General features: G+C 42.4%; 1 protein-coding gene across 3 annotated transcripts in view; it reads left to right on the forward strand.

Annotated features, from left to right (window-relative positions):
• The window catches only part of gabrb3 (gamma-aminobutyric acid type A receptor subunit beta3), a 686,618-nt gene that overhangs the window by 582,704 nt on the left and 81,946 nt on the right, over nucleotides 1-21,968 (forward strand). For all 3 annotated transcript variants that reach the window (XM_072576993.1, XM_072576991.1, XM_072576992.1), the window contains one exon: nucleotides 19,382-19,464. In XM_072576993.1, the coding sequence (XP_072433094.1) occupies nucleotides 19,382-19,464 (83 nt within the window). The remainder of the gene's footprint in view (nucleotides 1-19,381; nucleotides 19,465-21,968) is intronic.

Here is a 21,968-nt window from a genome sequence, read left to right on the forward strand (position 1 = left end):
TTAATGAAGTGGTTTCCCACTGAAATGTAAGCATACATGCTGTATGTTTTGTTTAAAAAAAAGCAGTAGTTTGTGAACAAATAAATTAAGATAAAATAAAATAAATAAAACCATCTACTTATAGTACAAATTCAAAGATTTTTAATGCAGTAAATGTATAATGTCATTAATCTCATAAAACTTCTTCCTCAATTGAAAAGATAAAAAAAAGACTTTAAGATAGTCCCCAAAAGATATGCCTAGTACAGTGTACAAAAACACCACTCACACAATACTCACACCAGACTGTATCTAACACTTTAATGGTTTGCTTTAAGTCAATTCTGATTTTGCCTTTTATTTTGGAACTGCAGATAGCTTCGCTCTGGAGCTATCACAAGCCTGGGCTAAATGTACTCAGCTTTAATAGCCTCTTCAGGGTTCTGTCCCAACAGTTATGGTCTGGCACTAACACTAATTCTTCATTCTAAGGCAGTGGTTTTCAACTGGTGTGCTATGAAAACTGTACCAGTGTGCAATGTAAATTTTGCACGAACGTGTACAAACTTTGCATTTTGCTGTAATCTACTGAATTTCAATTATGTATCCATTCAATTATTTAATCAAAGTTCTATTTTTAAATGTGTTGTTACAAATATGAAATGTCACTTACAAAATTAAGACACCTGAATGGAGTGCGGTGTGTGGAACAGAATAAGGACCATGAATAGTTAGAAATAGATGAGTTGAGCAGATTTTGAAAATGTATCTGGGCTCACAGTCGAAGATGGTGCTTTTTTCGGTGGAATTGAAATCTTAATTAATTTGAAGGTTCTTTAGCTTGTTGTAATCACCAAGTTGCAAACGTCTCGAAAAAGGCTATAACTGTCGTAAATGCAAGTAAACATGATATTCATAAGCAATCAAATCAGCTGAAAAATGTCTGTGTCATGAAATTGTTTGCCCCATTGAAGTGTGCAGTATTACTAAAAATGGTTGTGAAACATTGCTGTAAGGTAAAATAGTTTACAATTGATTCCATCCCATCTCAATACAGCCAGTTTACACACACATACTATTTCAAGGAATTCATAAGACATCTCAAAACTCAAAGTAATATTGAAAGTCTCTCTCTGCTTTAGGCATTTCCCTTAAGCTTAAAAAAATTACAGAATGAAAGAAGTGTCACAGCACAGAATGAAGCAATTCAGTAACCTGCACCTGTACGTTAAATGAGCATCATACCTCATGCCAATTTCCTGCTATTTACTCATCCGGTTGCATATTATTTTTATCCAAATAATCATCCAATGCCCTCTTGTATACTTCAATTGAACTTTTTTTTCACCACACTTCCAGGCAATGCATTCCATACCCATCTATTTTCTCACTTCCTTCTTCTGCCTATCCTTGGAATTGAAGTTCCTCGCCCCAGAACTATTCTTGTGAACTGCTTCTGCACAGTCTGCATTGTGTTGTTGGAGGGAATCCTGAGGGACAGGATATACGTGTATTTGGAAAGGCAAGGACTGATTAGGGATAGTCAACAGGGCTTTGTGCGTGGGAAATCACGTCTCACAAACTTGATTGAGTTTTTTGAAGAAGTAACAAAGAGGACTGATGAGGGCAGAGCAGTGAACGTGATCTATATGGACTTCATTAAGGTGTTCGGCAAGGTTCCCCATGGCAGCCTGGTCAGCAAGGTTAGATCTCATGGAATACAGGGAGAACTAGCCCATTTGGGATACAGAACTGGTTTGAAAGTAGAAGACAGAGTGGTGGTGGAGGGTTATTTTTTAGACTGGAGGCCTGTGACCAGTGGAGTGCCACAAGGATTTGTGCTGGATCCACTACTTTTTATCATTTATGTAAATGATTTGGTAGTTAGTAGGTTTACAGATTACACCTGAATTCAAAGTGTAGTGGACAGCGAAGAAAGATACCTCAGATTAAAACGGGATCTTGATCAGATGAGCCAATAGACTGAGGAGTAGCAGCTGGAGTTTAATTTAGATAAATACGAAGTGCTGCATTTTTGAAAAGTAAATCAGAGCAGGAGTTATACACTTAATGGTAAGGTCTTAGAGAGTGTTGCTGAACAAAGAGATCTTGGGGTGCAGATTCAAAGCTCCTTGAAAGTAGAGTCATGGGTAGATAGGATAATAAAGAAGGCATTTGGTATGCTTTCCTTTATTGGTCAGAGTATTGAGTACAGGAGTTGGGAGGTCATGTTGCGGCTGCACAGGACCTTGGTTAAGTCACTTTTGGAATACTGTGTGCAATTCTGGCCTCCTTCCTATCGGAAAGATGTTGTGAAACTTGAAAGGTTCAGAAAAGATTTACAAGGATGTTGCCAGGGTTGGAGGATTTGAGCTGCAGGGAGAGATTGAATAGGCTGGAGCTGTTCTCCCTGGAGCATCAGAGGCTGAGAGGTGACCTTATAGAGGATTATAAAATCATGAGGGGTATAGATAGCATAAATAGACAAGGTCATTTTCTTGGGGTGGGGGAGTACAGAACTAGAGGGCATAGGTTTAGGGGGGGAGGGGAGAGATATAAAAGAGACCTAATGGGCAACATTTTCATGCAGAGGGTGGTACCTGTGTGGAATGAGCTGTCAGAGGATGTCGTGGAGGCTGGTACAATTGCAACATTTACAAGGCATCTGGATGATGTATGAATAGGAAGGGTTTGGAGGCTTATGGGTCGGGTGCTGGCAAGTGGAATTATATTAGGTTGGGATATCTGGTCAACATGGACAAGTTGGACCGAAGGGTCTGTTTCCGTGCTGTACATCTCTATGACTCTATGTTCAAAACCTTCCTATAATGTGGTGCTAGAACTGCATACATTACTCTTGTTAAAGTCTAATAATTGTGTCATAATTAGTATTCAATGGGTCAAAGCAAAGCAAGTTTAACATCACCTTCTTGCTATGCCGCTATTAAAAAAAACTGAGAATATTAAATGATTTAATTACTTCTCTTCTTAGCTTTCCTACCACTTCCAATGATTTTTGCACATATCCTCCCAAACCCCTCTGCCCCTGCATCCCTCTTAGAATTGTCACCCCTATTTTATTGTCTGTCAAAATTCTTCCTATCTAAGTGTATTATGTCACAATTCTCTGCATTGAATTTCATCTGGCAAATATCCACCCACTCTACCAACTTGTTTATGCTACACTGACATCCTCACAGTTTACCTTTTTTTTTAAAGTTTTGTAAAATTTGACATTTCCCCCTGCAGACCAAAATCTAGGTCAAGTTCCAGAAGTCTCAAACAAACCTTCAGGCCTGATTATTGAGCTGGTTGAGTTGCAAAACAATCTGAGATGTACAAAAAAGTCCATTTGTAGTGCACTAAAACCAATTCACTAAAACCAGTTCCCAAAGACTGTATAAAATAAATTACCATGGCTACAGAAATACTTAACTATTAACTTCAGCCACACAGAAAACCAACAGATTACTCACTCAAAAACCAGCAACCAAACTTTTAATAAATTATATTAAATATGCATCTATGTATTTGCCCAGTTTGCTTCACATCATTTTCAAGAAGCATGAAAGCACGTCAGAGACAGTTCAGCGAAAGTTTACTAGGTTACTACCTGATGGCAGGGTTGTTGTATTTTGGAGAAATGTTGGACAGACTAGACTTTTATTCACTACAGCTTAAAAGAGTAAGATATGATGATGGAACCTCATAAGGTACTTCCTTTCTGGAGAATCTTAAATTCGGCACTAAGGTCTAAAGTTCTGGGATATCTCTTTTAAAACAGAGATGAGCAACATATCTTCCAAGTTGAGTGGCCTGCAGCCAGTCAAAGGTTCTCTGCATGCCAATTGGCATGCCAACACATTAGTTTCAGGAACATCTGCCAAGCTTAGTCTTTGGAGGTCCCTACTGCAGAAAAATGAATTAGGAAAACACACTGAGGATGAGGTGAATTACTTTCTTGTACAAGGCTATGAGTCATTGGAATTCTTTGTTTAGCAAGTGGTTGAATGGTTAATGAGGGGAGGTGAGAATGCAGAGTTGAGGTTCCAATAAAATTAACCATTATCCTATTGAAAGGTAGAGCAGTCTCAAGGGGCTGAATGGCCTAATTTGTATGTTTGTACATATGTATGCACAGGAAAGAATAATGGGGAAAATGGAAGAAAAGTACAGTGATTATCTGAAGTGATTTTAAATTTGCATATAGATTGGATCTATCAGATTGGCAATAGTAACCTGGAAGTTGAGTTCATAGAACGACAGTTTCTCAGGCAGCATGTTCTTGAATAAAAATTTCGCAGATGGCGCATAATTGAACAAATGTGAACTTGTCCACTTTAGCAGCAAGCATAGGAAAAGCAGTAAATTGTTTAAATGGACAGGGAGCACAGAACCTCTGTGTTATGGAGGGATTTGGGTATCCTGATACATGCATCCCAAAAATATTACGATAGAACTTTCGCAAATAACCAAGAAAACAAATGCAATGTTGTTGTTCATTGCAAGGGAAACAAAATGTAAGTGCAGGATAGTTTTGCTACAGTTGTAGAATGCATAGGTGCGACCACGTTTGGAGTAATGTGTACAGTCTTGATCGCCTTGTTTAAGAAAAGATTTGAAACAGTGCAGAGAAAAAGGAGCAGAAGTAGACCATTCCACCTCTTGAGCCTGGTGTACAGTTTTTTTAATTCATGGCTCATCATTTTATGTTTTGAATTCCACATTCATGTCTACCCTGATGATCCTTGATGCCACTGCCTAGCAAGAATCTATATATTTCTATCATAAAATATTCAATGACGCTGCCTCAAGTATCTTCTGAGCTAGAGAATTTCAAAGTCTCTGAGAGAAAGAAGTTCCTTCATCCCTGTCCAGAGAGGGAAACACCTAATGTTAAAACAGTGCCCCCAAGCTCTGGATTGACCCACAGGAGGAAACATCCCTTCCATGGCAACCTTGACAAGACCTTTCAATATATTGAATACTTCAAGCAAGTCACCTCACACTCTTCTAAACTCCAGTGGAAATGAGCGCAGCCTGTCCGACCGATCCTCATAAGACAACTCACTCATTCCAGGTTTCAATCTATTAAGCTTCCTCTGAAATGATTCCAATATATTTTGATCCTTGTCTAAATAAGAAGACTGAAACCACAAATCCCTTCTACAACTGAAGTATAAGATCCTCACTTGTACGTTTGATTCATCTCGCAATAAAGGATAACTCCCAATGGTCTTCTCAATAACTTGCGGTACCTTCATGATAACACTTTGTGACTCATACCCCAAATACCTAAATCCCTCTGCACCTCGGAATTCTGCATGTGTTCTCCATTTAAGAAATACTGTGCTTCTGCATTCTTCCTGCGAAAGTGAATAACTTACGTTTTTCCAGATGTTTATGAGATGAAGGATTAGATTGCCCAGATGAAGGATATTCTTATGAAGAAAGATTGAACAGTTCGGTCCTGTTTCTAATGAGGTTAGATGATTGAGAAGCAATCACAATAACAAATAAATTAAGAGCAGGAGTCAGTCGTTCAGTCAATCAGTCTGCCCATGGATGATTCTTCATCTCAGTGCCATATTTCTTCACACTCTTCCCATAGTCTTGATGCTTTTTTATGTTTAGAAATCTGTTTCTTTCATTCTCAAAGATCTTCAGTGGCTTGTCCTCCCCAACATTCCACAGGTACACTACCCTCTGAGTGAAGAGATTTCTCCTCAGTCCTAAATCGCCGATCCTGTATCCTCGGTCTGTGACCCCTTATTTGAGATGCCCCCGACAGGGAACCCATGATTCCTATATCCTATTGATTTTCTTGAACAACATAAGATCCTGAAGTAACTCGACAGAATGGATATGAAAGCAGGTTACCCTGCATGGAAAAGTCTAGAACTACTGGACTAGGATGCAGAAATGTTTGGGGTGTTTAAGAGACTTTTGGAAAGCACTTGAATATGCAAGGAATGAAGGGCATAGACCAAGGGCAGGAAGAAGGGATTGGTTGAAATTTGTGTCATGTTTGGCACAAAATCTTGGGCAGAAGGGCCTTTTCCTGTGCTGTACTGTTCTATGTTCTTTGTTCAATGACACAACTTAAAAATAAGAGGTATTTCATTTAAGATAGTGTTGAGGATTTTTCTTTCTCACAGAGGGTTGTTAGTCTCTTGAAATCTCTTCCTCAGAGAGCAGTGGAGGCTGGGCAATTGAATATTCTTTAAGGCTGGGTGCAATTCTTAACTGAGAAGAAGCCAAAGGGTATTAGAATGGACAGAAAAGTTGAGGCCAGTGTCAGATCGATCATTATCATAACCTAATGGAAGAGCAGGCTCAATGGGCCTACTCTGTGCCAAATGTTTATCATTGACTAAGTTGAAAATTCACTCATTACTAAACCAAATATACAGGCTATTTTGATCAGCAAGAAGTGCCCCAATCAGTGGATTTGCATTTAGTACACTCATTGTTCATAAGCAATCTGGCATCTGCCAAATGAAATGCAGTTTGTGGCACACTCTGGAGATAGCAATACATTTTGCAGAAAATCTTTACTCTTAAGCATCTACCATTCCAATAGCTGCAGCTGTGAGCTTGCAAAACATATGGGTGGAAAATGGTCATTGGCAGTGACCTCTGGACTAATTCCTGAAATAGTTAGGTCACCTGTCCATCATGGAAAAGCACAGCAGGTCAAGCAACATTCGGGAGCAGAAGAATCATGTTTCGGGCATAAGCCCTCATCAGGCTTATGCCTGAAATGCCGATTTTTTTCTGCTCTTTGGATGTTGCCTGACCTGCTGTGCTTTTCCAGCACCACACTCTTGACTCTGATCTCCAGCATCTGTAGTCCTCACTTTCTCACACCTGCCCATCATGTTTTCCTGAATGCAATTAAGCCTGGTATATCAAGGGAGTGTTAAAGAAGGATTGTACTAGTCTCAAAATATTAATTCTGTTTCTTTCTCCAGCTGCCAGACCTGCTGAATTTATATCGCAGACTCTGTGTTTGTTGGAAAGGGAGGGCCACACATTTCCAACATTAACCTTGAATTACTCTTTCTCTGCCTTTCAAACAACACTTGTTGCGATTTTGTTAAACCTCCTCTTTCAAGAGGGAGGGAACTGCCCAGCAGAAATTGAACCTTAGAGCATTTCCCAAGTTGAGACAGTCCTTAAAGATGCGCTTTTCAGGAAGGCAAGTCACTGGCGAACAAGTGGAAATCCGAGACCCATCTGCACCCAGCTGTTTTTGAATCTCCAAATCATGGGCGAATTGTGGCAGCCCAGATGTGGAAGAGAAAATTAGATTTTTTTAAAAATTCATTCTTGGAGGGTGAACATTCCAAGCAAGGCCAGAATTAGTTGTGCATTCCAAATTGGAGGAATTGACTCTCCCACTTTCTGGAACTCCTGAGGGCCATGTGACGTTCACAGTGCATTATGTAGCAACTTGGTACAATTCAGCAATTCAGACATTTCAGGGAGTGGTTAAAAATCAACCATATTGGGATTGGTCTCACATGTTGGAAAGACTGGTTAAGGATGGCAGATCTCATCCTCTGAAAAGCATGAGTCAGCCAGTTTCATTAGTAATCCATTAGTTTCATAATCATTGCTAATATGTTTGCATTTTGTTCCAACTTAATAACCCTCCCCTTCAGTTATTGTGTTGGGATTTGAGCTCAGAACAACAAGGCATTCACCCAAATCTTTGGATTTTTAAAATTTGTCAGAAAATTGGTATTTTTATTCTGCATCATTCACCAGTAATGAAAATGTTACACACACTTTTCCTGAGTACCATTGTTTGAATCATATGTCTATGGAACCCAGACACAATTACTTCACAGCGCTGTCCTATGTATTGTCTGTTTGTGGGTTTGCATGTAAGTAGCAAAGATGGAAGTGGCTTGGATTCTCTCAGATCTTTGAATTACTAGTTCACTAAGATAGCCACTGAGCTATTGCATCTCGTATGCCACCATTGAGTTTCTTTATTAACATCCTGATATTCACAGCTTAATGCTGTGGCAGGTAATCTCTTTATTGTCAGGATTTAATAAAAGAACTGGACAATATTACAATAATGCAGGTCAATAATCCATGGCAACGATCAGATAGTCAACTGAATTATATTTAAGTGTTCACTACTTAATTGTTTGAATTTTTAAGAAAAGCACAACCTAATACCTCCATTAGGTTTAAGGTGCTTATCGAGAGTAGCAGAATACTGTGTTATTGACGCCGTCTGCACAACCTGCTTCTTAAGTTGACTTCCTCGCTGTGTTCATCTTTTATGCATGATGTAGCTTTAATCCATGTTCATGTATTTTTGACACAAATGTGTTTTTCTTTAATTATTTACCAATCAGAATAATATATGAGCGACTGCTGTTTTGCTCCTGTCACTCAAAGCACGAGTCATACAATTTGTAGACTGCTTCAGCCATCTTTTCCTTGCTCGTTATAGAAATCGAAGTTTCCCATATTGGTGCAATTTTGAAATAAAAAGGAAATAATTCTAATGCCCTCAATTGTAATTAATCTTGAATTTTCTAGTATATCGAGGATAGTACAGAATAAAACGAAAATGTTTTTATCTGTATAGATTATTTCCTTTATGCAACCTTTATTTACTACCATTTTCTGTCCAATCTGGCTTTATCACATGCCTTTTATATATACTTTTTAATGCAGTCCAGGAAATGTTTCCCAGATAGTATTGCTGATCTTTGGATGGGCAACACTGACGTATCAAAAACTAGAGTCAGTCTTGTGGCTGTATGAAAGGGGAAATTAGCAAAGGTTCCTAATTCTGGCATGTTAACCAAAGGATCCCTGCTGCAAGAATCTTTGATCATTTTAAGCTAACTTGCTGACTCATGGGTTTGGGTGGAATTCTGGATTAGTGGTGCTGGAAGAGCACAGCAGTTCAGGCAGCATCCAAGGAGCTTCAAAATCGACGTTTCGGGCAAAAGCCCTTCATCAGGAATAAAGGCAGTGAGCCTGAAGCGTGAAGAGATAAGCTAGAGGAGGGTGGGGGTTGGGAGAAAGTCGCATAGAGTACAATGGGTGAGTGGGGGAGGGGATGATGATGATAGGTCAAGGAGGAGAGGGTGGAGTGGATAGGTAGAAAAGGAGATAGGCAGGTAGGACAAGTCCGGACAAGTCACGGGGACAGTGCTGAGCTGGAAGTTTAGGACTAGGGTGAGGTAGGGGAAGGGGAAATGAGGAAACTGTTGAAGTCCACATTGATGCCCTGGGGTTGAAATGTTCTGAGGCGGAAGATGAGGCGTTCTTCCTCCAGGCGTCTGGTGGTGAGGGAGCAGTGGTGAAGGAGGCCCAGGACCTCCATGTCCTCGGCAGAGTGGGAGGGGGAGTTGAAATGTTGGGCCACGGGGCGGTGTGGTTGATTGGTGCGGGTGTCCCGGAGATGTTCCCTAAAGCGCTCTGCTAGGAGGTGCCCAGTCTCCCCAATGTAGAGGAGACCGCATTGGGAGCAACGGATACAATAAATGATATTAGTGGATGTGCAAGTAAAACTTTGATGGATGTGGAAGGCTCCTTTAGGGCCTTGGATAGAGGTGAAGGAGGAGGTGTGGGCGCAGGTTTTACAGTTCCTGCGGTGGCAGGGGAAAGTGCCAGGATGGGAGGGTTGGTTACAGGGGGGAGTGGACCTGACCAGGTAATCACGGAGGGAACGGTCTTTGCAGAAGGCGGAAAGGGGTGGGGAGGGGAATATATCCCTGGTGGTGGGGTCTGTTTGGAGGTGGCGGAAATGTCGGTGGATGATTTGGTTTATGTGAAGGTTGGTAGAGTGGAAGGTGAGCACCAGGGGCATTCTGTCCTTGTTACGGTTGGAAGGGTGGAGTCTGAGAGTGGAGGTGCGAGATGTAGACGAGATGCGTTGGAGGGCATCTTTAACCACGTGGGAAGGGAAATTGGGGTCTCTAAAGAAGGAGGCCATCTGGTGTGTTCTGTGGTGGAACTGGTCCTCCTGGGAGCAGATTCGGTGGAGGCGGAGGAATTGGGAATACAGGATGGCATTTTTGCAAGAGGTAGGATGGGAAGAGATGTAATCCAGGTAGCTGTGGGAGTCGGTGGGTTTGTAAAAAATGTCAGTGTTGAGTCGGTCGTCATTAATGGAGATGGAGAGGTCCAGGAAGAGGAGGGAGGTGTCAGAGATGATCCAGGTAAATTTAAGGTCAGGGTGGAATGTGTTGGTGAAGTTGATGAATTGCCCAACCTCCTTGCGGGAGCACGAGGTGGCGTCAATGCAGTCATCAATGTAGCGGAGGAAAAGGTGGGAAGTAGTGCCGGTGTAATTATGGAAGATCAACTGCTCTATGTAGCCAACAAAGAGACAGGCATAGCTGGGGCCCATACATGTGCACATGGCTACCCCTTTGGTCTGGAGGAAGTGGGAGGATTCAAAGGAGAAATTGTTAAGGGTGAGCACCAGTTCGGCCAAACAAATGAGAGTGTCGATGGAAGGGTACTGTTGAGGACATCTGGAGAGGAAAAAAACGGAGGGCTTGGAGGCCCTGGTCATGGTGGATGGAGGTGTAGAGGGATTGGATATCCATGGTGAAGATGAGGCGTTAGGGGCCGGGGAAACAGAAGTCTTGGAGGAGGTGGAGGGTGTGGGTGGTGTCTTGAACGTATGTGGGGAGTTCCTGCACTAGGGGGGATAGGACAGTGTCGAGGTAGGTAGAGATGAGTTCAGTGGGGCCGGAGCATGCTGAGACAATGGGTCGGCCAGGGTGGTCAGGCTTGTGGATCTTGGGAAGGAGGTAGAACCGGGCAGTGCGGGGTTCCCTGACTATGAGGTTGGAAGCTGTGGGTGGGAGATCTCCTGAGGTGATGAGGTTCTGTATGGTCTGGGAGATGATGGCTTGGTGATGGGGGGGTGGGGTCATGGTCGAGGGGGCAGTAGGAAGAGGTGTCCTCGAGTTGACGTTTGGCTTCAGCAGTGTAGAGGTCAGTGCGTCAGACTACCACTGCACCCCCTTTTGTCCGCTGGCTTGATGGTGAGGTCAGGATTGGAGGAGAGGGATTGGAGGGCTGCGCATTGTGAGGGTGAGAAGTTGAAGTGGGGGAGGGGGGTCAACAGGTTGAGGCGGTTAATGTCCCGGCGGCAGTTGGAAATGAAGAGGTCAAGGGCAGGTAATAGGCCAGCACGGGGTGTCCAGGTGGACGCAGTGTGTTGGAGGTGGGCAAAGGGGTCCTCGGAAGGTGGGCGGGAGTCCTGATTGTGAAAGTAAGCTCGGAGGTGGAGGCGACGGAAGAATTGTTCGACGTCACGGCGTGTATTAAATTCATTGATGCGTGGATGGAGGGGGATGAAGGTGAGTCCTTTGCTGAGGACTGATCATTCGTCCTCAGTGAGGGGGAGGTCTGAGGGGGATGGTGAAAACTCGGCAGGGCTGGGAGCTGGGATCTGGTGCGGGTGTAGAGCTGGAAGTGGGGGCGGAACCTGTAACTGGAGTGGGTGTGATGGTGGGGGGAATGGGGGTGGAGTCATGAGCAGGGGTAGTGTTCCCTTTGGGGTTCTGGGGTGTGGGGATAGTGACAGGGGGGTCTGTGGGGGCCGTGTCAGCAGAATGCAGGTGAGTGGCGCTGGTGGGGGTGGAAGTGGTGGTGACCACAGCAATAGGGGTGGCCATAGTCACTGAGCATGTGGCATCAGCGATGATGTGAGGGGCGGAAGTGATGTCACGTGTAATGCATGAAGAATTGTGAGGGGTGGAAGTGGTTGTGGGAGTGGCCATGATTGGGGCCGGAAGTGACGTCATCAATCAGCGTGAGGGTGGTAGCTGCATGGCTAATGGCGGAATAGATTCCGAGGCCAGGGGAATCTTCTGGAATGTTTGAGGAGCGCTGGTTATGGAGGTGGGTGAATAAAAGTTTGTTGTACTTACAGTTTTTGATGTTTGAGATGGAATTGAAATACTGTTTGTTGAGAGTATGAATTCTCCTGAGGATGTAGTACAGAGTGGGTCCTTTGCAATTCTGAGAGAGTGTGGCCCTCAGCTGAGGCAGGGCTGACTGTAGAGAGGTGAGGTGCCGGCGCATTGCTGCAAGAGTGGAGCGGAGGATCTTGAAGGAGAACTGTTGCTGGTGTTTTTGAATCTGTAGTCTGCACTGTTTGTCCTGTTCGGGTCCGAACTCTGCTGGTTTAAAGGTGGTCCGGAGTCCATGTGGGATGAGTTGGTTACGGAGGCAGGCACTGAGGAAGCAAATGTGGCTGTGGTAGTGAGTTTGTTTCACGACATGGTTGAAGAGCTTCTGGGCAGAGGAAATGACCTGGGAGTTGCAGTGGGAGAGAGACTCCCTGAGATTCTTGTAGAGAGAGGAGGAAAACTTCTTCAGGGCAGGCATCCTTGCAAGAGGATTCGCAGTAGGGTTAAAATCAACGAGGTAAAAACAATGACTGCAGATGCTGGAAACCAGATTCTGGATTAGTGTGCTGGAAGAGCACAGCAGTTCAGGCAGCATCCAAGGAGCTTCAAAATCGACGTTTCGGGCAAAAGCCCTTCATCAGGAATAAAGGCAGTGAGCCTGAAGCGTGGAGAGATAAGCTGGAGGAGGGTGGGGGTGGGGAGAAAGTTGCATAAAGTACAATGGGTGAGTGGGGGAGGGGATGAAGGTGATAGGTCAGGGAGGAGAGGGTGGAGTGGATAGGTAGAAAAGGAGATAGGCAGGTAGGACAAGTCCAGACAAGTCATGAGGACAGTGCTGAGCTGGAAGTTTAGAACTAGGGTGAGGTGGGGGAAGGGGAAATGAGGAAACTGTTGAAGTCCATATTGATGCCCTGGGGTTGATGGAATGTCTATTGTGCAGCCTGGCTAATATTGCTCATCATTGATTTCAATGGAGAAACAATTGCATAAATCCACTCCCAGCCATCTCCCTCAGGTGAGATTAGCTTGAAACTTTCTGCTGTTTTAGGGTGTGTGTAATGGGAATCTATTGATAAATTACAGAATCAGATACTACAGTTAAATAGATTAGAGTGATCCTGGAAAAGCACAGCAGGTCAGGGAACATCTGAGGATCAGGAAAATCGACGTTTTGGGCAAAAGCCCTTCATCAGGTTTTCCTGCTCCTCGGATGCTGCCTGACCTACTGTGCTTTTCCAGCACCACTCTAATCTTGACTCTAATCTCCAGCATCTGCAGTACCCACTTCTGCCTACTACAGTTGAATAGCCCGTTCCTTCGCATCACCAAAGCTAGTTTGTGAAAAATGGCAGCCTCCATCAGGTTCAGGCCAGGAGACAGTGAATGTAACTACCAAGGATAAGTCGCCCTCTTCAGGGGAATGGAGGTAAAAGAGATGCAGACATCTATCAAAGCTTTTAATGGAAAATGGACAGAAGTTCAAGGGGTAAGTACTGTCTATACAAAGTACTCCCTCTGTGACAATGTAAAAACCGTGTAGTTATTAAATATTTATTACCATTTTAAAGCAAACCTTCAATCTAAAAATAGACTTCCTTTGTCATGGTCATTAGTGTTTCCTCATAGGTCTCTCACTACAGGTTTGAACCACCTGATCTGCTTTCATCATATTAAGATAGGGGGACAACTGCAGCGAGGCTTATGATTCAACCCATTGCATTAGTTCTGGGTTATGTAAGCCTCCTTTCCATTTACATGTTTTCCCAATTCCACTTGAGAGACACACATGCTGGCTAATTGGGAGGCAAATTCCAGTGTACCATTGCTTTAAGCATAAGATTCAAAATCAAATTAAGTTGGCTAAGTTAGCATTTATTGCCCATTCCTAGTTTCCTTGAGGTTAGTTTGGAGACAACTATGTTACTGTAGGTCAGCAGATTTCCTTCCCTTGTGGGCACCAGTGAACCAGATGAGCTTTTGCAACAATTGACATATGATCACCGTTATGTTTGCTTTTAGTTGCATATATTTATTGAAGTTAAGTTTCACCATCTGCAATGGTGGGATTTGAATCTGTAACCCCAGAACATGATTCTGGGAACTCTGGATTACTAAACTAGTGACATTACCAGTACACAAGCACCTCAGCACACGAGTGACATCTGCTGAATGTCACGATGGGTCTTTGTCACCGAGCAAGTTGCTTCTTGACCCACAGGTCTTTAGGAATACTGAATCAGGCATCCTACAATCCAGCAGGATCTGGAGCAAAGGATTGGCTTTCAGCCCTTCCATTCTCTGCTACCACTCTGCCTCATCATTTACACATTGGAACCCAAGCATTCTGTTTTAGTTCCACAGAGGTAGAACTGCAAAATAGCAAAGTTACAGTAAACTTATATCAAACCCTGGTTAGACTGCACTTAGAGTACAGCATGCAGTTATGGTCACCATATTAAAAAAAATACAGAAAATCTGAAGAGGGTGCCCAGTAGATTTATGAGGCTGACACCAGAAATGATATAAGAAGTGATTGACAGGCTGTGTCTTCTCTTAAAGTAAGCTTGGGATACTATATTCGGGGTCTTTTAAATTATGAAAGGTTTCAATAGAGTACACAGGGAGAATGTGGAGGAAAACATAAGCAGTGATCGTCAATATAGTATAGTCACTAGGGAATAAATACGGAATTTGGAAGGAATTTCTTTGCCCAAAAGTGATAAGAATTTTGAACATAAATAATGTAAATGCATTTAAGAGAAAGCTAGACATATATATGAGGGAGAAAGAAACAGATGGTTCAAACAGTACATTTAAATGAGAATAGATGAGCAATAGCTCAAGAGAAGCACAAACATCATAAGGATTAGTTGAGGTGAATAGCCTGTTTCACTCGCGAATATCCAACGTAAAACTATCGTCTTTCAAACTTATACGTCAGATTTGGGTACAGTAAGCGGCTAGAAGGAGTCACAACATGCCGCAATAACTGAGCAAAACAGTCCACTTTATATGGAGAACATTCTTACACACATCTGAAGCACACAACTCTATTGCTGCCTTTGGTTGCCATTGTCTCAACCATTAATTAATCTTGCTAGCATTTGTCAAGGATGTGAAGTTCAGAGCTCCAGTGCATTAGGCCTTCAAAGACTTTTACAAGTTGTGATAAATATGTAATGTACTTATTTTTATAAATGCCAAAATTATACATGTTTACTTCACTGCATACAACTTCAGGTGCCAGAAATTGCAGTTCTCCTTCAAAAGAAAGTATATCTCTCTCATTTCGGAAATCAGACTTGTGCTGTACCTGAGCAACCTATTGACAGATTTACCCTGATGCTGTGCTGTCTCCAGTACACCCTTCTTTTGACATTTTTCTTTGCCTCCAGTAAAAGTCACAGCAGCTACAGTTTCAGCCCTGGGTGTATACAAACTCATATTTCATTTGAAATGAATTGATCCATGTACCCGTTTTCTACAGAATAAGGATGTCACTGAGTATGGACTGTAATATTTCATTTGAGCAAATGCTGTCAGTGTGTCATTCGGAGTAAAGTATGGAGAGAAGTGTGAGGTCACACACTCCAATAAGAAAATTCAAAAGACAGATTATTATGTAAATGAAGAGAGAGACTCCAAAAAAGTGAGGTACGGCGTGTTCTTATCTTGAATGCACAAACATTAGCATGCAGATGCAGTGAGTAATTAAGAAGGCAAATTGACTTTTGGCCTTTATTGCAAGGGGATGGAGTTTATAAATAGAAATGTCTTCTTACAACTGTACAGGATGATGAAGCTGCATCTGGAGTACTGTGTGTAGTTTCGGTCCCTGCATTTTAAAAAAAATACGGGCATTGGAGAAAGTTCAAGAAAGATTTACTAGGCTGATTCCCGAGATGAAGGAGTCGGCATTTCAAGAACAGTGAAACAAGCGAGATCTTTATTCATTAGTGTTTAGAAGAATGAGAGATGATCTTATCAAAACATTCAAGCTTCTGAAGGGGCAAGACAGGGTAGAGGTTGAGAAGATCTTTCCACGAGAAGAGGAACTTCAAAGTTGGGGACATAGTTATAGAATATGGGGTACTCATTTAAAACTGAGATGCAGAGAAGTTCTTCTTTCAGAGGATAGTGAATGTCAGGAATTCTCTACTCCAGAGAGTTCAGGAGGCTTAATCACTGAAAATATTAAAATATTTTGAAATATCAGGGAGGTGATGGCTGTGCTAAGTTGGAATTACTACCTTACTCAACCATTAGAAAATGCTGTTGTAGAATCCTACAACGTGCAAGCAGACCATTCAGCCCATTGAGTCATAACAACCAGCTGAAGAACATCATACCCAGACCTACCACTTCCACCTTATCCCTGTAACCGTGCACTTCCCATGGCTAATCTATTTACCCTGCACATCCCTGGACACTGGGAAATTTAGCTTGGCTAATCAACCTAGTATGCACATCTTTGGAAATCTGCCATTCTGGATGGGAGTGAGTGAGAAAGAAAACTACAGACTGATATTCTGATAGTTATCAGCAGGAATATTAAGAAAGTAGAGTATTGTTAAGAAAATACATACTCATGGAAGTTTTTGTCATAAAGTCATTTCTACTAAAATTTTGGCTTTCCCCTTATATATTCTTGCAAATTGTCCTGATATGTGCAAGACAAAAGCTTTGATAAAATGTGTCTTCTTTTTCGGTAATACTCATGTGTTGTACTATCAATTGGCTATTTATATTAAGAAAGCCATAGAAAATCATAAGGAGTGAACATGGTGTTACAATCTAAAAATATTGATTGACAAACATATTGGAGTTTTGTTTTGAGTGTGTAACCAGTAGGATAAATAACGGAGTAATTACTGTGAGTCTAGAACCACATGTAGGCCTGACCAGGTAAGAAAGGCAGCATTCATCCCATAAAGGGCATTAGTGAACCAGATGGGTTTTTAAGTGGTCAAATGGTTGCCATTAGACTAGCATTTTGCTCCAGATTTTTGACTGAGGTCAAATTTCACCATCTGCCCTCGTGAGATTATAACCCACATCCTCAGCACATTAGACTGGGACTCTGTGTTACCAGACCAATGAATTGAATTGAATTAAATTGAATTTATTGTCACATGTATGGAGGCACAGTGAAAAGCTTTGTCTTGAGAGTAATGCAGGCAAATCACAGAGTTAAGTAGCGACATTACCATTATGCTATCACCTCCTTATAAAATGGCTATTAGTTTTTCCTCCCTTATTCTTCTGCATGGTGAAACTCACAGTGTACTAGCCGGCAGGAACAGTGAGGAGCTCTGGGAGGGGAGAGCCATTGTGGGGATTGATGATGATGGAATCTGGAAATGTTAAGGTTTTCAACAGTGCAGGGATAATCATACATTTTGGAGCAAATCGTGATTTAAAGGCAGAAGAAGACTTTTACCAGCCACTAAACTTCCCATTTTTCTTGAAGAAGACAAATACCAAGGATAGCTGATATATCCAGCTTTTGTGTATAAGGTTGTCAAGGGACTGGAGCCTTTGGCTTAGGGAGGAAAATTCAACTTTGGCCGCTTCACCACAAGGTGAAAGGTTAGTTGAGGCAAATTGTGGTAGTTACAAATTGTAAAGTCTAGTCAATCTCCATCCCCAGGACTGGAATTTCAAATGGTGAAGACTTGACTGTGTACGAGGATAATCCTGAATCCAAGAATGAGGTAGAACATAGTAATCCCAATAGCTTGGAAGCAGGCCATTTAGCCCATCAAGCCCACACTGACCATCCAAAGACCATCCCATCTAGCCCCATGCTATTCCCATAACCCTGCATTTCTCAAGTCTTATCCACCGAGTCCACAAATCACTGGATAGTATAGCGCAGCCAATCCACCAAACATGCACATCTTTGGACTGTGGGAGGAATCCAGAGCATCTGGAGGAAACCCAAGCCAACACGGGGAGATTGTGCAAACGCAGACATTCACTCAAGGCTGGGATTAAACCTTGGTCCCAGGCATTGTGAAGTAGCAGTGCTAACCACTGAGCCACCATGTCACCCATAATGCTGCTGTCTAAAAATGGTTTGTCCTTTATGAAATGGAAAACTGACCTGTTTTTACTCTAACTGGAGATCTTGAAACAACTCAAATAATTTCAGAAGGATGGATTAGTCATTTTCACTAGATTTTTCACCACCCGGTACATATTGCTGTTAAACATGATTGAATCATATCAGCTTTGTTACTCTTAATAAGTTCTTATACTGGAAATAGTCTATTCATCCATTAAACACGATTGACAACGAGACCGCAAAGTGAGTTCTTAAAAGCAATGAAGGTGAAGCTAAATGTATTTAAGAAATCTCCTACTCCCGCCTTTGACTAAACAATATACTTGTAGATTTAAAGGCCCATCTATCATAAAGTGCTGAGCACTGTAACTGGACACCTGATAACTATCTAACTTGGTGAATCATTTCTTTCATGATTCAGGGTCACTGTGATCTCTAAATGATTCACCAAATTGGTAGGAATCGCAAATCTCCTGTTTTGTTTGTAAAATGAAAACACAACAGATGTGATGCCTTGTAGATATAAAAAAACTTATCTGAAGTTCTCCTTGCTGCCATCTTGAGGGAGTTGGTAACTTGAAAAATATAAACTGGCGCACAAGGATAGCAATGGGAGACATCGAGCCAAAATTCAAAACACCTTCACCTACCTTGACTTGAAACAGGATCCCTGTCAGGGGAAATCTAGAACACAAAAGCACAGGCTGCGGGGCCAGCAAGAGAAGAAATGTCTTCATCAAAAGTACTGTGAATCTTTGTGGATATTCCATTGTTCAGTATATTTAAGGCTGAGTTGGATGCATTTTGTTGAGTCTCCAGGAATCATAGGATATCAGTAACGGGCTGGAAAGTTGTGACCGAGGATCAGCCGGGACAGTATTGATTGGCAGAGCAGGGTCAAGGGACTGGATAGTTGTCTTCTGTTCCTATTCCTTATGGCCCCAAATATCTGCATTCCTCCAATTCTGGACAATTGCAATTGTCCAATTTTAATCAAGAAACAATTGGTGGCTGAGCCTTTAGCTGCCTAGACCTCAAGCTCTGGAATTTCCTGCCTAAATCTCTCTCTCGTTATTTAAGATGGTCTTTGAATACTACTTCTTTGATCAAATTTTAATCATCTGCCTGTCTCAGTTTCATGCTTTGTTTGTTAAAGCTCCTGTAAAGCACTCGGATTTTTTTAAACAAGGCAAAAGGCACTATCTAAATGCAAGTTGTTGTTAAGCTGATTTCAACAGAGTACCAGGAGGTGGAAGAGCATGTTAAAGCTTCTTGGGAGCTCAGTGGGGAACAAAGCTCAGAGGTGCAATGACCAGGATTCAGTCGAATTATTACCGTGCCTTGTTAACAGAGACATGGACGCAGTGATTGGGGAATTAAAAAGCTGCTACCATGGTGACCCTTTCCTTTCTTTGCTTTGATACAGAATCACGACAACAGCTGCATGTATGATGGATCTGCGGAGATACCCACTGGATGAACAAAACTGCACGCTGGAAATAGAAAGCTGTGAGTATTCTCAAGAGAAACTGGCCCCGCAGCAAAATAAAATTCCTCAACCACTAGCATTAGTCTTACCAAGCATCCAGCTGTATCCCTGTCATTGTCTCTAGCTCCCAGAAAATACATCCATCATAATGTCATTTCATGTTTTATCTTTCAACAGGTAGGTGCTAGGTTTCCTTTTATACAAATTTTTAAAAATATTTGTGCTTACGTAGATTTCCACAAAGGGAAATTACAGCTGAGAGTCAGAAAGCATTAAATGCACCATCATTTCAGTTTGATTAGGCAGCAGTTTGATGCTCATCTACAACGCAGGATGAATAATGCTTAAATTTTAATCAGATTCAGCCTGAATGAAGGGAACACTGGGATGCTCTCCCTTTGCTTTATCACGCATGACTTTGTATGCTCCTGGGCGTCCCCCAGCCCCCGGACTGTGCAGAGATCAACTTCAGCCCAATACAAGCAGTTTGTCAAAATGCTCGGGCCATTCAGTACATTGTTCCAACCCAAAATGTTACATATGTTTCACTCAAGAAGAGTGGGTGGCAGGGGATTGAGAAAGGGAGAGGGACCCATTGATGGAATGGTACTTCAGTAAATTTGAGATTTTCATGAAAAAAAATGGCCTGGATTCTTCTGGGAGAGTAACAGTGAGTTGAATGTACGCGCTATTATTGGGTTGTAAATAATTCAGGAATTCGTGCTGAACTAGAGACATTGCGTGAGTTGCAGGTTAGGCTTGTAATCACTGGATTCTAAGGGAGGAAAAGGAATCTTGATTGAACCATAAAACATCTTGATGGATGTTGACAGGGTGGAAATGATGGCTTCTCTTCCGGGAGATTCCAGAATTAAAGGTCGCCAATTAAAAATAAGAAGTCACCCATTTGAAAAAGAGATAAGTAATTTTTTTTGCCCAGAGGATGATGAACTCTTTCCCCCAAAAGAAGAGTCTTCGCTGATCATCTACTTCTGCCTTAAAAATATCCAAAAGTTTGAAAGTTCATGTGGGATAGATGAGAATGTTAAGTAATTAGGTTGACTATGATCTTATTGAATAGCAGCACAGGCTTGTGGGGTGAAGTGGCTTATGCCCTCTGCTAATATGTATATGCTCATATACTCTCTCTCTCTCTCTCTCTCGGTCTCTGTCTTGTACGAAGTGAGACCTTTGTTCGACAACATCTTGCTCAAAGAGCTCAGAGTTGAAAGTCTAGGGACAAATATAGGAAAGAGAAAGGAGGGTCCTAATGTCAACACTTAAAATCAGCCAGATGCCAATTACTCTTGAACTGAGGGGAGCTGACAACAAGATCTGAGTCCCAGCTATTTCTTAAAGCACAGAGGGGAAACTTCAAAAGACGTTGCCTCAGGTTTGTATTTAGCCCAGAATATTGTACGTTTCTGTTGCTGCTTTATTTGCCTGCGAGGGAGAGCTGGTGGAAAGAGCCTTTTGCAGATGACGTGGATAACACAATGAGAATTGGGTACAGCAGATTGCAAGAGAACTCTGGGGAACATTTTTTCACTGCAAGAACCTCCTTCTTCAAGAAGCCTTGGGTTAAACCTAAACCTGACCAACAGGGCTGAGCCCAGGACTCATCCATCCTATCTGCTTTCTTTCTCTTTTTATTTTTGCTCTTTTTTTTCCTTTTCTTTTTGTAAAGCCTGGAGAGCGGCAGGTGAAAGAGGAGGTCTCCGGCCGAGAGCTGCAACAATGCCAGGGTGGGCCAGACACAGCTTCAACCCAGCCCAGGGTCTCCCGGCGAGGGAACAGATCCCAGGCTGACTCCCTCTGCCCTGGATGTACAGACTGAGCCGGGACTCCAGACCCGAGTGCTCGAAGTAGGGGGAAACCTCGGCAAAAGGGACGGATAGTGGACCGGCAGCAACCTCTGATGGAGGGTCAGGTGGGAAACAGGAGGGACCGAACCCACGCATCCCCAGGCCCTGGCTCAAATGTAGCAGTCACTACTGTGGCAGTAGCAGAGGCCTGTAACTGAGACCCCAGACCCCATTACAGATCCCCGGAGCCTGTTTCAGAGACTTCAGCTGATGTCAAGCAGTGACTGGAGGAGCAGCGAAGGAGGAACAAGAAGAAGAGAAAAGAGTGAAATCTACTGCAATAAAATCTTGCATTATGTATTTTGTTTTACACACCGACTGTAGCACCAGCCAGCACAGAGTCAGTACCCTAAACTGAGGAGACTCTAAATCTCCTGGTTATATGTTTAAATCTTGCATTATACTGTGTTTCAAGATGGCGCTGGAGCATGGTGATGTTTTGCATTCAACACACAAAGAAACACTTTTCAGTGTTTTTTTATATCCATGTGACAATATATCTAAATCCTAATAGTCTGTTGACAGTCAGCAACACAGTGGCAATGCCAATTGGATAGCAACCCCATGTCCTCGACTAACATTTTGGGGATATGGATTCAAAACCCACCAAAGTCAGATGGTAAAATTTGAATTAATTATTTTTAAAATGTTGGATTAAA

The sequence above is a fragment of the Chiloscyllium punctatum genome, chromosome 9, assembly GCF_047496795.1.
Source record: "Chiloscyllium punctatum isolate Juve2018m chromosome 9, sChiPun1.3, whole genome shotgun sequence".
Lineage (NCBI taxonomy): Eukaryota > Metazoa > Chordata > Chondrichthyes > Orectolobiformes > Hemiscylliidae > Chiloscyllium > Chiloscyllium punctatum.